General features: G+C 31.2%; 1 protein-coding gene across 1 annotated transcript; it reads left to right on the plus strand.

The window, feature by feature from the left end:
• Positions 1 to 7,061: 7,061 nt before the first annotated feature.
• Positions 7,062 to 17,745, plus strand: LOC132740084 (uncharacterized). Its single transcript, XM_060727944.1, has 5 exons — positions 7,062 to 7,249; positions 13,124 to 13,678; positions 14,098 to 14,249; positions 15,848 to 16,157; positions 17,661 to 17,745. Exons 1-5 carry the CDS (start codon positions 7,092 to 7,094, stop codon positions 17,743 to 17,745), a joined length of 1,260 nt encoding a protein of 419 aa, XP_060583927.1. The 5' UTR covers positions 7,062 to 7,091.
• Positions 17,746 to 17,971: the final 226 nt, after the last annotated feature.

Here is a 17,971-nt window from a genome sequence, read left to right on the forward strand (position 1 = left end):
AAAAGTATGATTTCTCAATAAAACAAATTTTATTGTTATTGTGTTCTATTGTTAGAAACATTTTGGTATGGTTAAAAGAATAATTTGGAAAGGTTATCACGTCCTTGTGACGGATATTACACTTTATGTGAGCATAAAATAATTGTTCGGTTTAATGGTCGTTAAAAGTTAAATAAACGCCCTTAAGTCAACGTATAAAACGAACGACTAAATTTTACAGATAATGTTCACAAGATATTATTCTAATTTTGTAAAACACATAATCATTACAAAGATACGAATCACATTGACGTACAGCTTGGAAACTGCAATATCATTATAACCCTTCTTAAGTAGGCAAATAGTCCATACAAAAATAGACAAAACATAAGTACTATGAACATAAACCTATAAAGAAACTACGGTTATGGTTTTGGTGAAAGGATAAATAAATGAATAAAATAAGGTGAGGTAAACTAAGATAAGGTACACAAGATACATGTTAATAAAACCGAGATGAAATAGGAATAAAAAAGGCAACAAATTGATATAAGAGAATATGGAGGAAAGTGCGACCCCCTATTGGTTAAGGTGTTTAAATCGTTTAGTTTGAGCATTATCTATGTATTCAATTAATACCCGTCCTTGTAACTTAAAACAATGAAAACAAAATAACAGCATTAAAACAATAGGAAAAAAAATAAAATAAATGAAAAGCGTATAATCAATGTTTGCCCTACATTTTAGCTATAATTTATTGAAAGGCCCATTATACCTTACAAATACTTTTCATGCTCAAAAGCTTTTTATCTTTTGTCTCCTGTTAAAGTTTCCAAAATGTTTCAAATTAGCCTATTACGTGATCCACACTTGGCGTCAGTCTGTTGCTTTTAGTAATAAGTTATATATTAATTTAGTACTTTGTGAGGAAATTTAAAAACTAGTTCGTTTACATTTTGTTACTTTTATGAGAAATAATTCTATATTCAACTTTTCTTTCCTCAGATGATAAGCATGTAAAATGCTCTCAAAGCGTTGCTTAAACATTATAAAAATCATATCTATCATTTTTAAAGAAAGAAAGACTTTGTTTCTAACCCATAATTTATGCCTTAAAATCAGCTAAGTCAGCTAGTTGTACAATTTGTAGGTAACCCTGGTTACTTATTATTGGAAAACCAGATAAATAAAAAGTCACTATCTAATCGAATAATATTTTTAAAAATCTATGAAGCATCGCGGGCCCGCAATTGATTAATTTAAAGCAAACCTATTTTTTGTTGTTTTTTATATTTTACTTTAGAAATTTATATTTACAATATACCATTAAAGTACCAAAATCAAATAAACCAAATAAAACCTGCTTTAAACTTTCATAGAACATTTTTGCTGTATCAGCAATTTGAAAGTTTATTTCAATAATTGTTTTTGTGTGTTTGGTTTGGTTTTACCCCACAACGACACAGTTTATGTTATATTTCGACGTGAGGTGCTGTTCCTTGCATTATTTTAAGCATGAACGGGCAACTGAATAGAGCCAAGGACATTCTTCATTTTCTGGATAGCGTCCTCACATGAATCAGAGTCTCTGGCAGCGCACTTCACATTGTCAGACTTTCGACGGTCAGAATTTTGAAAATCGAATGCTTAAATTTCTTATGGGCATTCAAGTAAGCAAAGATGAAACACTTCAGATATAGTAAACAAAATGACATATATGAAAATGTTGCAGGCTCGGTTTGAACATTTACAAAGACTGTAGGGGTAATTGCAAGCTACCGACCATGCCCCCCTTAGTACCTGCCTAAGTAGAATAAAAAAAACTTAAACATGAAAACTTTAAATCATTGTTACCATCTGTTGGTAAGCCACAAGAGTATGTGTGTGTTCCTGTTATAATTGCTCACTTACACCACTTTTTTATGGTTCGTACAAGTTAAAATAGTTGAAGCATATTAAAACATAACTTATCAAAATGATCTTTACTTAATATTAAACGAGGTTCGTGGAGATAATTTGGTATAAAGAAAGCTATAAGCAACTTTGAAAATGTCTTTTCACTATAAACATAGTGATTTAATTTGGTTTTATTGTAATTTTATTGCCATGTCAGAATAATAGGCGTAAGCGATTATTTTCAAATTCCATCAGTAATAACTCTTGATAAACATCATAATAAAACCACAAACCAAAACTATTATATATTTATATTTTTTAACAACTAATAGCTGTTAATTGGTAAATTAATGTACCTTATGAACATTTAGAAATTGAAATCACTCTTTAGAAATTAAATTTCATTTTACTTTTTTGTTATTGAACGACAGTCAATTACAGCCATGTAAAACTCATTATGATTCGATAAAGATTAAATACTTTTCTTGTAGAAACGTATTAAGTGTATTAAATTCGAAATTATTTGGTATTTAAATTGTATCGACTGAACTGATTTAGTTACATAAAATTATAGCGTTCCTTATTTAGGTCGTAAATGAAATAGTCCTCTACTCTGCCGGAACGTGAATGTAAATTGAAAACAGCGGTTGTTTTCTCGCTTGAGCACATGCATTCTTTTATTTGGGGACAATACACTGCTTTTCATGAAATGTCACGTGTCACATTGAAGGTTCCATGATAACCGCCGTATAAATACATCTACGGATGCTTCTAAATTCCAAATTCCACCATTGCCAGGTTTTTATTTCGAATTCTGCTCAAGCCGGTGCTGGGGGTGGCGTGAATGGTAACTTGCACTAAACAATTTTGCCGTTTTAGGCGTTCCTTCGGGATTCTGTTTTCTTTCTGTGACAGTATATGGTCCTGTGTCGAGGCGCCGTAAAATTGAAATAAAGTGTTTGGTTTTACGTCGAACCAACACAGTATACTCGTATGTCATATTGCGACTTTCCAGCTTTACTTGTGAATGATTACCTCAGATGTCCCAATGTATATTATATTAGTCACAGACGGGCACTTGATTAGAACCACCGCAGTTCCGTAAGGTAGCTAGATAGCTTTTGCACAGATAGAACCCGATTAGGCTTACGCGGCTTCAATCTTCAGCGGTATGAGCCAAGTGGTTTACGATCAACCACCGAAACCATTCGGCACGGACGCCCCTATGATAAGGTATAAAATTGCAAGAATAGGAAATATATCTTTAAAGAAACATAATTATATTGTTACAGGACAAATAACTTAATTTAGTAAACTCTAGGAAATCTTTATAAGATAGGTCTCATTTGAATTAGCAAATACACAATATATGTTTGGAAAGTTGCTTTCTATGGTCCTTGGTTACAAAAACTTCCATTTCGTTGATGGTACTTTTTGTTTGCCTCTTTTGTGTAGAGTTGAAAAGGAAAAAGTAACCAAATACATGTATGTTACAAATACATATAAAAAGACTTTTTAGCATTTATCATTATTTTCAAGTATCAAATTTGAGCAAAACATCTTTTTAAGGAATGCAACATTAATTTTGACTTGTACAAAATAAAAGTATAAATAAATAAATAAATAAATAAATAAATAAATAAATAATTTTCACACTGGATAACTCGGAAGGACGAATCTTGACTTCCCCGAGGCCTTCGAACAAACATTTACATATACTTTGGTATAACAATTGTTAAATTAAATCAAACGAAAGCGGAATGATAGTTCAATGTATATATATGAGCCGTGTCATGACAAAACCAACATAGTGGGTTTGCGACCAGCATGGATCCAGACCAGCCTGCGCATCCGCGCAGTCTGATCAGGATCCATGCTGTTCGCTATCAGTTTCTTCACTTGTTATAGGGTCTGTTAGCGAACAGCATGGATCCTGATCAGACTGCGCGGATGCGCAGGCTGGTCTGGATCCATGCTGGTCGCAAACGCATTATGTTGGTTTTGTCATGACGCGGCTCATATAATGTCTTTACGAGTAATAACCTGTAATTTATACCATTGCTTTTAACGATTTAAACGTCAACACATAGCAACACTAATGTGATTCTTCCTCGATTTTTTTTTGGTATGGGGAACAATGTATACTCAACATCACTAATTCCGCGTCATCATTTATTTCACGGTAATGACACATTTTCATGTGACCAGTGTTTAAATTGGTCAGAATTGACATATTTTATATATACACTAAAACAACAAACTAATGGTGCAAAATATATTAAATCTCTAGATTTTAACGTAAAACAGAACAATATTGTACAAATGTCTGCAAAAAGCACCAATAGTCCATTAATTTGTGCATATGTCTGAAACAATCATCATTTTCTAAATGTTCTTGTATGTTGAAAAAATAAATTTTTAGTTATAAAGTAAAGATAGTTTTGATATTTAAAATTAAGCAAAATAACATGTAGAAATTTTAACTGAAACATGAAAAAACTGCCATAAAACACCATATCCGCGATTTAAATGATGATATACTGTTCTAAAATTGGCCGACATATGGTCTACGTCTGGCTCATGTAAAAATTCATTGACTGAATAAATTGCTGTTTCCTTGTGTCATACAGCAGAAAATACCTATATGTTACAGCTTTTGACAATTTTTGTACCATAAATTTCATTCGTCGTGCTCTTTCTTGTTTCAAAGCGTTAAGTACCATGAACTAAGGAAGCACAGTATAAATTGACCAGGAGCTATAAACAATCATGGCCCACTTTGGGTGTCAGATGTCATAGGTTACCGGAAGTGGATTCCAGGACCATCGGATTACTGACCATGAGACTTTTAAAATCAACTATTCGAACGTTTGCACATTTTTATACCTCTACCGTCACGTGACACTGACTATGTACATGTATATATCTACAAATTCTGTTTTATTTAGTCTTTAAATAAATGAACAATGTTAATACAAAAGATAGGCAAATAATAATTAGTAAATTGCATATAATATAAAATTCAGGTTTTTTTTGTAAAGGAACAAACAACTGCTCATAGTCAATAAAACATGTACTGTTACTTTATTTTGTGCGGCATAACACAAAACGTATTGAAATAAAACCGGACACATATTTACAATATCTATCAAGATGTTAACATATTACCATACATAAATAACAAAATGAAGCCTTTTTAACTTTACAAAGCCTTTTCAACTTTATAAACAGGCTTTTGGAAAGAAATATTTATTTTTTTAACGTTTACTTTGAACGGTAGCTATGACAACACTGTTTTTATTTGACGAAACAGCTGTAATTTGAGAAGTTACATTGTAGCCAAATTTATCAGGCTTTGAAAGGTCTTTTTTCAAATTTGAGATGGTATTGCATTTTGTTATGCTTAAAATAGAAATACTGTGTTTTACCTGTGAAATAAAACCTATATCACTCCATGTATATCACTTACAATGTGAGAGATGAAGTTTCGGTGCACGAGTATTAATTTTTATACATTTGTAAAGTTACATAAAACATGCAACAGTTTGTTTTATAGCATATTTCTAGACTCAAAATTCATAATTTCACATAGTTAAAATTTACTGCGCAATATTTTTTATGTACTTGAATTGAAATTCGCGTTGTAATTGGAAGCCTGGCGTCAATATTCTAAGTATACTTAGTTTCCCGCGCACCGAATATATTTATTTTTACTTATCAGCCATGAAATAAGACAAATATGCTTGACAAGTCAAGGCAAGATATACATCTCAAATCAACAGAGCAAATTTCAATATTTTCAATAATAATAAAAATAATAATAATAAAAATAATAATGATTATACAATTTTCTCACTTCTCAATATAATATAGAATATTCACACTAAACGTACAAAAAATATAATTATGCATTTTCATTGCTGACAAAAGTAAGTTAATTATATGAGTACTATGTTTGTGCTTCATCCATAATAACATGATTTTTCTGTCTCGTAAATCACCAGTTCTCTCTTTTTGAAGTCAGTAGCCATTAAAACGTCATTTAGTAAAGTGTAAAGTTTTATTGAATTTATTTTATATCATATTATTTTGTCATTTTCCACCCGTTGTTTTACCACTGTGTTCCGTACTTTGGCAGAATCAACCTATTTAAATATGTGTAAGGAAATAGAATATACAAATTTAGTCGTTTTTTATTTCTTTGCACTCAAAATATCATGACTGGGACCAATTTCCTACGTGAAAAGACCATTAGTTATCATAATAAACTTAGATAATTACGCAAGTAGTTACAGAAATATTATGGGCAATTTACTGAGGTAGAAATCCTTTGCTACGACTCCGTGATCACTGTCAACCAGTCTCATAAGTTTATACTAATATATATACAGTGTAACTTCCGAATTCCGGAACTTCTAGAATCCGAAAACTAAAACCGAACATTTTTCAGGGTCCCGAAATTTCCCCTTCTGTTTTCTATGTAATCAGTACCTCTGAATTACGGAACTTCATAATTCTGAATTCCGAACGATTTTCTGGTAAAAGTTTGGTAAAATCAATTCATATTTACTTCCAAAAAAACTTCCGGAAATTCAAAAAGGTGTGAAGGAATATCATACTTGTTACTTGTTATTGTAAATCCTCCAAATGTCATTATTTTCCAGAGTAACATTTATCTTGACACCTTTAACAATCACAACCTGTCAAGCATGTCAAACTCTTGACGAAAGTGTTAACACAATTAAGAAAGTGAGAAGTATGTAATAAAAAAAAGCAAAAACATAAAAACACAGATAAATACCAAGTACTATATGAAATATATAAAAAAGATAAATTGTTAATAAACATTATGATATTGTATCAACAAATTCATGAAATCTGAAATAGATATATATATTTTTTTAAAAGTATTATTACTTAGCATTTTTATAAATTTAATCATCCTCATATATTTTTCATCACGTTGATGTTTAATGTTTCTACTTGCTCACTTAATTCAGAACTTTTGAATTCCGGACACTTTCAAATTCCGAACTTTTTTGTAAGTCCCGCAAGTGTTCGGTTTTAAGAAGTTACACTGTAGATCTAGTAGTGTGCATCGTTGCTTACTTTATAAACAAGGAGGATCGTTTTCTTCGCCAACTTGTATATATATAAGGTACTCGTAGTTAAGATTTTCACAAGATACTTTTTTAGACATCAGTGCGGACGTGAAAATGAAAAGTGGAATAGTTTTAGAACTTGTCAGTATACACATGCTGCTGTTGCTGGTTGCTATGACAACAGGAGTGTCTACAAAGAAAGGTGTGGTACATATTGGCAGAGATTACTTATGTGGTGACTTTGGCAACTTAAATTCCGGTATAGTTTCATGGTAAGTTTCATATTGTAATCAATTTTCCGCTTTATAAATACCTTAAATAATAATTGTAACCGTATGTAGAAATATTAAATACAAACATGTCATGTGCAAATTTAATTAGATTCTCCATTGTTTTATGTAAACTCATGTGTTCCTTATGTAACTTGAGTTAATAAAGATATGTGCTGTCCTGTTCTGTTCACAATCAAATTTGTCGTACATTTTTATTGCATTTTTCTCACAGCATTTTGTTCGGTCACGTCGTTTTCCTGTATAATTATCAAAGTAGTTTATTAAAGCACAAAGTTCAGGATTTTAGCATCAGTACAAAATTTTGAGCTTAAGTAGTCATCTGTGATTTTTTCTTAATGTTTGATATTTGGTGATGACTTATTATTCAAAGATTAAATGCGTAGTTATTTGTGTAATATTAATGTAATTTGTACATGTACATGTATGTCTTGGCCATATTTAAGTTTGTGTAAATTTGCCAATAAATGAAATGAAATGTGACCCAAACAAAAAGTTAAAAAGAAAAAAAAAAGTATTATAAATTAAGATTGTTTTACATGGCCATCTACATTTAAACTGTCCACAATACTGATCAATTAACCATTTAATTAATTAATTAATTAATTAATTCCTTTGTACCTACATCAAAGAAATCAAATGTTTGTAAACGTTTTAAGTCACCAATTCATTTCATATGGAACTTTTTTGGAATATTAACGATCTTTTTTCAGTCGTTGGAATTATGTTTGTTTAATTCTAGGACAAAATATTCATTTTAGCCAATTACTTTTGCAAAATTAAAATAAAATAAGGTTCGAAAGAGAATCTACTATACACCCTTTTATAATATATGTTCAGGATTTGCCTGCAATTCACTTGCTTTGCGATACGTTTAGAACAATATTAATAGAATACATTGAAATTGCATTAGTGGTATAACAGGAATAGTCTGGACAAATTTTAAAAATAAAAATTATTAAAGGGCCATAACTCTGACAAAAATCATTGAACCGAAAAATGCTGATAATATGCACAACTTGACTTTGTACTGGTCATTCCTGTAAAGTTTGGATGAAATTGCACCAGTAGTTTATGAGGAGTAGTCCGGACAAGTTTTGTGACGGACAGACGGACAGACAGACGACGGAGAAGTGATCCCTATTATGTCGCCACTACTCCGTAGAGGCGACACAAAAATGCCTCTCGAAAATTTTCTAAATCGATCATAGGTATTTTACAAGATTAAGCACAAATTTGAAATATGAAGAAGTAAGGCAAGTCAATGCACTCGATGCACGATTGTAAAAAAATACAAATTAATTCAAAATGTTAAGAAAAAAAGTCGAAATAAATTTAATGTTGCTATGTCAGCGATTTTCTATGCAAATTGTTTAAAATACTAATGAATTAAATCAGATGTTTAAATGCTATTCATTACTGCAGGGAATGAAAATCTAAGTTAACTGTTGCATACATTACTTTACATCATGGGAGTAATGACCAATTTGTGCATGCTGTAAGCTATGTTAAATGTTCAAGACGGTTACTTCAACATAATGCATATAATATAATTATCAAAATACGAACGAAAAGTGTGATTTAAATGGTACTAGTAGCTACTGGTACTAAAAAACTGGGCATACCTTGTCATAAGAATGCTCGATTAATATGCATTTTTGAAGTTTGGATTTGTCCCAAAAGAAGTAGAAAACATTTATACCGATTTCAAACAAAAAGTTGTAGATTGTTTAAAACAAAAATAGTTCGCCTAAAAAGCTGTCTGTTAATAACGTTTTTAATACATTATATACATATGCGAAAACTAGCTTTGACATGGACAATTATCTTAATTTGCTTGATGTAAATCTTCAAGAATATGTTACACAAAATTGTGTATATTTGCTCAAAAGTTAAGAAATGAATCTGCTGGCATGGCCGGAATCGGTTGGAAAGACAGGGACGTTTATCAACGAAATTTTAGACGAATTTCATTTGTACTTAAATGTAAAGCATATTAAGAATTGCAAACTTAATATGGTTGTCCTACTTTACACCTAATAAATTGATATTACTTTCAAAAATCTGGCCGTGCATTCAGTCAAAGCTGGTACATTTTCAGCCCTTGCAATTCGCCCTAAAGTATTGTGATATTGGTATTTTTAGGATATTAATTTAGCATTTGACTTGTTGCCCGAGTCTGCCCAGTATTCGCATTTAAAACCTGTGAGATAACGCTAAAATACTTTTCTGATTGAAATGTCGTTATTGAAGTCACCATATGGAAAACATGCTTCGTTACCTCTTAATCCTTCATAAAGAAAACGAAACCTTAAAACATAATTTCTAAGAAAGCGGAACTCGGACACCTGAGACGGAAACGTTTTTTCAGAGATCACTAAGACATATACCCAGAATTAAATAGATAACAGATTTTTATGTGAGTCCTAGTTCGAATTGTGGTAAAAGCGGTGCAACGCTTTTCATTTTTTGGTCATTTTGCACAATAAAAATTATTATCGTAATAAAACGGTGTCAGAAAATGTCTGAAATTTTGCACAATCGTTATCAGTCCGGACCTAAAATAGTAAGTGTAAAATCTAAAATTACAGTGGTAAATCAAACATAACACCGTACCGGAATATACGAGTAAAATACCTCTATATTAAAAAGTCATTTAAATATAAACGATATAATAAGAAAACGTTTATACACATTTCATACACGATTTGATATGAATCTTAAAGATACTTTAAATATCAATTTCTCGCACCATCAAGACCCCACGCGTGTGTCTATATTTGAGACGCGTCACGACAAAACCAACATAATGGGTTGGCGAACAGCGTGGATCCTGATTAGACTGCGCGGATGCGCAGGCTGGTCTGGATCCATGCTGGTTGCAAACCCAATATGTTAGTTGGTATTCTGAACATTTAATATCATGCATAAAACTGCACGTTTGTAACGTTGCTTTTCATTGGACAATCGTGACGTTAATACATGTATAATGTATATTCACGGAGTTTTCACTTTGTTTCAAACAAAATAATTCTGCTGCATTACAAACACATTATGAATATGTCTTGCATGTAATGCAGCTATGTATAAGCGGTTTGCTACGGAGCCCTAAGGTGACATTCTCGACACTCCCCCCCCCCAGCATTTGATTCGTTTTTACGAAATATTCATTCGTTTTTACGAAATGTTAAATTCGTTTTTACGAAATATTAATTCGTAATTACGAAATATTATTTCGTTATTACGAAATCTCAATTCGTAAATAAGAAATAGTATTTCGTAAAAAAATACGATTATTTTTTTCGTTTTTACGAAATATTAATTCGTTTTTACGAAATAATTATCATTAAACTAAATTTGTTTTTACGAAATATAAATTCGTAATTACGAAATATTATTTTATCTTTTATGACATGTTTCTTTAAAACGGAAACCGTGTTTTGACTTGAAGCACAGGACCCCCATTTTAACTAAATTTTCCTAGCGCGTGTACCATCACGGCTGTGGCTCAACGCTATTGACAGGCGATTATTTTAATTTATATACAATTGTGTTAAGTTAAAAAAATTGGGGAAAACAAAAATCACTATTAATATTGCATTTACATGCCTTATATTCAGTCAGGAACTTAGTTTTGAGGCCTTATTTATTACTATTACCAAAACTCTTTGAAACCCTAGAAAAAATTTAATTCGTTTTTACGAAATATGATTTCGTATTTACGAATTATTATTTCGTAATTACGAAAAAAAATATTTCGTTTTAACGAAATAATAATATTTTAAACGAATTTATTTCGTAATTAAGAAAATAATATTTCGTAATTCGAATTATTATTTCGTATTAGCGAAATATTATTTCGTAATTACGAATTATTATTTCGTTTTTTACGAATGAATTATGTTTATTAATTTAATTAATAATATTTCGTAATTACGAATTAATATTTCGTTAAAAGTAATAAATATTTAGTAATTACGAATTAACATTTCGTAAAATCGAATAAATATTTCGTAAAAACTAATTATTATGTCGTAATTACGCATTATTTCTTAAAAAAGAAGTAAGTTCCAGGGGAGAAAGTGTGAAAAATGGCACATTAGTACTCCCCCTAAGGCGACATTTTCAACACATTTTTCCCAGGAATTAATTTGTTTTTACGGATTAATATTTCGTAAAAACGAAAAAATAATTCGTGATAACGAAATATTAATTCGTTTTTACGAAATATAAATTCGTTTTTACGAAATATTTATCCGTAATTACGAAATATCAATCCGTAATTTCGAAATATTAACTCGTTTTTACGAAGTATTAATTCGTAATTACGAAATATTAATTCGTTTTTACGAAATATTTATTCATTTTTACGAAATATTAATTCGTTTTTACGAAATAATAATTCGTTTTTACGACATATTAATTCGTAATTACGAAATATCAATTCGTTTTTACGAAATATTAAGTCGTAATAACGAAATATTAATTCGTTATTACGAAATATTAATTCGTAAAAACGAAATGTTATTTCATAATTACGAAATAATAATTCGTTTTTACGAAACATGTACTCTGTTTCCCCTATTGTGATATACACGTTCCTATCAGCAATGTTTTAATTTTTGAGGCTATTAATCTTTTTTGACATGTTTCTTTAAAAAGAAACATGCTTTATTATAACTTTCTTTTATCATAGTAAAACTAAAAAGGGGGGGGGTGTCCCATTTAAACAAAATTTTCCTAGCGCTGTACAACAACGACTGTGGCAGCAACGCTATTGGCATGTTTTGACCATGTTGTTGCATTTATGTGACCTGATTCTGAATAAAAGTATTTGTTGTTGTTGTTGTTGACAGGCGATTATTTTAATTTAAATGTACATAAGTGTAAAGTTGAAAACTTGGGGAGAAAAAAAATCACTATTTATATTGCATTTACATACCTTATTTTTAGTCAAGTCCTTCTTTATAAATATTACCAAAACTCTTTGACACCCTAGAAAAAAATTAATTCGATTTTACGAAATATTATTACGTATTTACGAAGTATTATTTCCTAATTACGAAATAACATTTCGTTTTTTACGAATAAATATTTCGTTATTACGAAATAAATTTCGTAAAAAACGAATTAATATTTCGTTTTTACGAAATAATTATTCATAATTACGAAATAATATTATTTCGTCATATAGAATTAATATTTCGTAATTACGAATTAATAATTTGTAAAAACGAATTAATATTTCGTAATTAGGAATAATTATTTCGTAAAAACGAATTAAATTCCGGGAAAAAAATATGGAAAATGTAACCTAAGGGGCTCCGTTCAGTAGCAGCTCCGTAGTTTGCTTTGTTTGGTCAAATTGTTAATTCACATCGACATAATGGTCATATGGCGTCTTTCCATTTTTATTGGTGAAGGAAGGTCTCAGGTGCAATAAAGCCACTTACATTTCTTTAGCTAACGGAATAACTAAGATAAATGAAATAATGTCCTGGCTGTATTCTGCCCCAGCGAGGTAAGGGCACGTGGTTTTATGTCAACATGTCTAACATCATTATACCTTATAACACCGAAACAAATAAAAAATAACAAAAACTAATCCATACAAAAAGTTAATAATTGTAAAAGATGATACTATTATTTTTCATGCTTATGGAATATGTTAAATGCGTGGTCTATGAAAATGATTATTTTGCCAATAACTGTTAAAAAGGTAGATTTAGAGCCCGCCACGCCATGCTTTATTCAGAAATAGGAGGATGTTACATTTACTTTTCGTTATTATACAATCAATATATAGACAAAATAATGAAATAAAGAAATATAATGAAACATTCAAATATTTTATAGGTATGACTACTTAATCGACTTGACATATTTTCGTTCAAAAGAAATCGAACAAAACTGCGCAACAAACATTTACGACTACAGTGACAAGTTCGTCGCAATGGTATGGGGCCTCGATACCAATTTGGATAAAACTATTGCTGGAAGTACTGTATTTGGATACAACGAACCTAATCACGAAACTCAGTCCAATATTACTGCCACGTTAGCTGCAGAATCATGGGGAAATATAACTCAAAAGTTCCCTGGCAAAACATATGGGAGTCCATCGGCGTCTAAATGTGGAGGACAAAATTGTTTAAGCGATGATGTTGGTTGGTTTGATGAGTTCTTCCAAGTGTGTGAACAATACAATTGTCATGTGGACTTCCTCATAACTCATACTTACATGTGCGATGCAGATGCAGTTCTTTCCTATTTAGAATTTCTGAGCGTTAGATATTCGAAAAATATTTGGCTGAAGGAATTTTCGTGCGGTCAGATCAAAAGTAAATTACTAATGAAGATTTTTATGCAACAAATTCTTCCTAAGCTTGAAGAGGCCCCTTTTATAATAGGGTAAGGATAATCCAATTTATTTTTCTAATTTGTGTTTGTTTGTTAGTTTGATTAGAAAAAATACTAAGACTTATAATCGTAATTTATCATTTAATATTGTATGGTACGAGAGGATATAACTTGTACAACCACCAAATGTTGAAGTAAATACATCCTGGGCACATTTGAGTATTCAAATATCATTTACATACCGTAGCATATCAGAATATCACTCAGGAGTGTTTTATGGGCAACGGAAATGAGGTACCAATGACAAACCACGAGAAATAAGAAATAATGATAATAAATAAATAAAATAAAATAAATGTGTAAGATGTTGATGCAAGCGCAAAAATAATTTCCCTAAATATGTATAGACCAAGTACTGTTTTAGTATCTCTTATCATCGTCCATGATATCACGCTTATGTTTTGTTTTAGATATAATTGGTACAAATCGAGACTCGTGGAGGAGGAGAATGGTACAGACTATGTCTATCCAGCCGCAAGTCTTCTTCACGCAAACAACAATTCCCTCACAGAGTTAGGACAGATTTACATTAATTATAATGGTGGTGCACTTCCAGTTGAAGGTAAACAAGAAGCATCTTTAAAAAAGATACTCGGCAAAATGAAACTGGTTTACTTCTATTAATCATTTCTAAGTTTTCAATACATATAGGGACTAATGTTTGCAAATTCTTGCATAACAATGAATAATTGAATACTTAGAATGACAAGAACTGTCCTTTACATTTTATTTTAGAATGGCCAAGATTTCGAGATTTCAGTTAGTTATTTCAAATGACAAGTAAAAATTCCTCTTGTATTCTTCTTCCCTGTAAATTGTACAGGAAGTCAAACAGATTTTAGACGGCCTTTGGCCGAAGATCTTGTGAATAACTTCTGATTTCCTTTGTGTATCATCTAAAGGTATTTAATAAAATTGGCCTTTAAACTTACTTCCTGACACTTTCACTGAACAACTAAAAAGGTTTAGTTAAAACAAATAATTATTAGTACATCCGCAGACTATCATTTGGTTTGCCTCTGGATCGATTGAATGGACGGGCATACTGTTTTTGTCTGTCTGTCTGTCTGTTTGTTTGTTCGTCCGTCACGAATCTTTTTCATTTTCATTCCACGTACATACGTGTATGCACATTGATAAGCTTATCACTTAAACGTCACAAGGTCAAATGTCAAGGTCACCACCAGGGATAAGGTATTCTTTTAACGTAGGAAAACCCAATATTATGGTATACAATGTAATTAAAATCAAAACATTAACATGAATCTGTTTATTATGCATAGGTATTATCGTTACCGAGTGGTAAGCTCTATGACTTCATACGGTCTTCACTTTTGGTTTGAATTCCGCGAAAAATGTTTTGATTTCGTTTATGCCATGGGCATATAAAGCCAGAAAATGGGAGGTCAGATGTTTTAATCCGGTGCAGTTCATGCCCGAAGCTAAGTTTAAAGGTGTAGTTGAGTTATTGCTGCAAAGTCATTTTCTGTCTTTGCATTGCTACTTATATCCTAGCCTACTGATTCAGTTGAACATTATTTTAGAAAACTCGCTAGATTGAAAGGAGCACCACTGAGGTAAAAAAAAACAACTAGAAACATATTATTTATTTTGTTTACATAGATTTAGTAAATCACTTAAAATGGAAAATTCTGTAAAGGATAATAAAGAAATATACAAACAATTAAATTGAAAACCGATTTTTTTGGTGTGGTTTTTAGTTCGATTTGAGAAAAAAATTCTCGCAGCGCTTTTTATTTTTGTGTCATTTTGCACAAATAATAAAGATGAATGTACTGGAAAACGAGCTGATGGAATGATCTTTAAATTTGCACACACATTATTGTTTATCAAACGGTTGACAATTCTCTAAGAATATGTTTTCATTCCTGTAATGTTAAAACAGATACACGTCAATGGAGTCCCTTTAACACAAAGATGGTAAAAAACGTTGATTTTTTATGTTGGTAATAATGCTCTTTGGTTAAAAAAATCGTACAGACAGACCGACAGACAGACAAAATTACTGTCACTCTTAAAATATATTTACAAATACTTAATATCTTAAAAATACTGAATTCTGTTCTACCAAATGTCATATGGGGTTGTCATCTGTTATCATATAATCTGTAACCTTCTTTTATTTGTATCTTAAATAAGTTATACCAAAGCCAAATGCACCAGCTGAGGCATTATCTCTTCTTATCAACGAGAAAGCCGCCAATCGAGAAGATCTGACGGGTGCTGACGAGATTGAAGCATTAGCAATTCTTAAAGTGTTTTTATGGAATCCTACTGATTGGCCGGACATACTTTATTCCATCAAACAACAGTACAACAATCTCCAGGAGACAGTTGCTGCTTATTATATGACAGCTACGAAAAAGGATGTAAAGGCCAGAATCAGGGAGGTTTTTGAGGTGTTAATGTGCACACATATGAATCATATTCTGGACAAAGGAGATCTAAGGTAATGACATGGTAGCACAGGGGTGACTTGCTCAACTCATGTTTTTAATTGCACTTTTTTATTTTGTTTTGATGAGCTACATACTCGACGGAAGAATTTATTATATCATGCAGACGAGCTGTTTTGTTGCGGTAAATAGATAGATGAAAAATTGAGATTTAATCTGAACAAAAATATTAAGTTTAAATTAAATGAGTGGCACAATTTAAAATTAAAAAGAATCATGCCATGAAAAAAATTGTGAATGTTAACTATTCTGATGAAACGGTTTAAAATCTCGTTCCCAGGACAGAACTATTTCGTTCCCAGGACAGAACTATTTCGTTCCAAGGACAACGCTACCAATGACAGAACTTGTTCGTTTCTCCTATTCCAAGAATTCCTATTATATTTATTAACCTGATCTCCACGATTATGCTTCGCAAAACACTTCTGACATAATAAGGCGACATATCTGAAATATTGCAGTCAAGTGATTCCGCCATTTTGTTTGTTTCTATTAAGAAGTCAGTTGTAAAGTTTTCAAATTTTAGTCAATTTTAATTGCTTTCCATAAATGAAACTCAGGTCAATTAAAAAACATAATTAAATAATTGAAGAATGTATCACAAAGATTTAAAATACAAACACTGAGGGTGTGTCATTTGTAACTTTCCCTTTCAAAATTCCCCTTTCAAAATTCCTTTTTATTTATTCCACCAATTCTTTTCTCGTTTAGGGCACAAGCATTCTTTTACTTGGGGACCATACGCCGCTTTTCATGGAATGGCACTATTGTGTCACATTGAAGGTTCCATGACAATCGCCGTATGAACACATCTATGTTTCTAAATTCAAATTTCACCATTTTCGTGTTAAATGTTGATTTCTGCTTAAGCCGGTACTAGGGGGCGTGGACGGTAACTTGCACTTTCCATTACCGTCCATGAATAGGCTTAAACAAACCGAGCATGCAACACTTTCAATTTTGTCGTGTTGGGCTTTCTTAAAGGATTCTGCATTTCTATATGTCTCTAGAATGAAGAGACATCTTGTCCAAGTTTACGGAAAGAGTCGATGTCATTGCTACATTTACTTTCTCGATAATATAACGTTTTAAAATATAACGAAATAGGACAAAACGATTGTTGAGCACCTTTCTTATAATTGCAGTCACAAGTTTTCCACGAACTCAATACAGACTATTTGAAATAAACTCTGGTACTTAGTATTATTAAACAATGTTCGTCGCTAAAAATGTTCTAGAACATACGCCGCCTGTCTTTCTTTTTCTGCTGCACTCATTTTTTTTTTAAATAAAAAGAGTATTTGTTTGTATGATTGAAAACAATAATCACATTGAAAATGTTGATAAATTTATATCTTGTTCATAACTGTTTTCACTTAAATGCAATATTATTACAATGTCAAATTGATATAAAAAACAAAATAATTGTAATGATATTATTTGATATATGTCAATCATAAGAGTATTTACATTTAACATTGATTTCTTTATGACAGGACAGAGGTACAAAGGGTCCAATCGTTGGAATATAACATAACAGGTTTAGAGAAAAAGGGACGGCTGAAGATCCCAGCATGTTGAAAGCAACAAAGAAGAATCTTATTCCAAATAGAATCTGCTAATATTCAATTCATTGCTTTACTATATTGTAGGATAGTATGCGTCGACATATAAGTACTGGTGAAATATCTGAAATATCAGCTTTAGAATGCTTCTATTTTGAGATTGTTTGTAAAAATGAGTAAGATATTGCCTGAAACTCTCTTCTTAAACTTTGCTATAAAATGTTATCGTTTATCATAAACAT

Source organism: Ruditapes philippinarum, unplaced genomic scaffold, assembly GCF_026571515.1.
Source record: "Ruditapes philippinarum isolate M1 unplaced genomic scaffold, ASM2657151v2 ctg3579_1_1_1_1, whole genome shotgun sequence".
Taxonomy (NCBI): Eukaryota; Metazoa; Mollusca; class Bivalvia; order Venerida; family Veneridae; genus Ruditapes; species Ruditapes philippinarum.

What these genes read in the sequence shown, in the direction of transcription:
- LOC132740084 (XM_060727944.1), top strand. Translation starts at nt 7,092, where the DNA reads ATGAAAAGTGGAATAGTTTTAGAACTTGTCAGTATACACATGCTGCTG. An exon ending in AATTCCGGTATAGTTTCATG is followed by an intron (nt 7,250 to 13,123) that starts GTAAGTTTCATA and finishes AATATTTTATAG; the next exon opens with GTATGACTACTTAATCGACT. An exon ending in GAGGCCCCTTTTATAATAGG is followed by an intron (nt 13,679 to 14,097) that starts GTAAGGATAATC and finishes GTTTTGTTTTAG; the next exon opens with ATATAATTGGTACAAATCGA.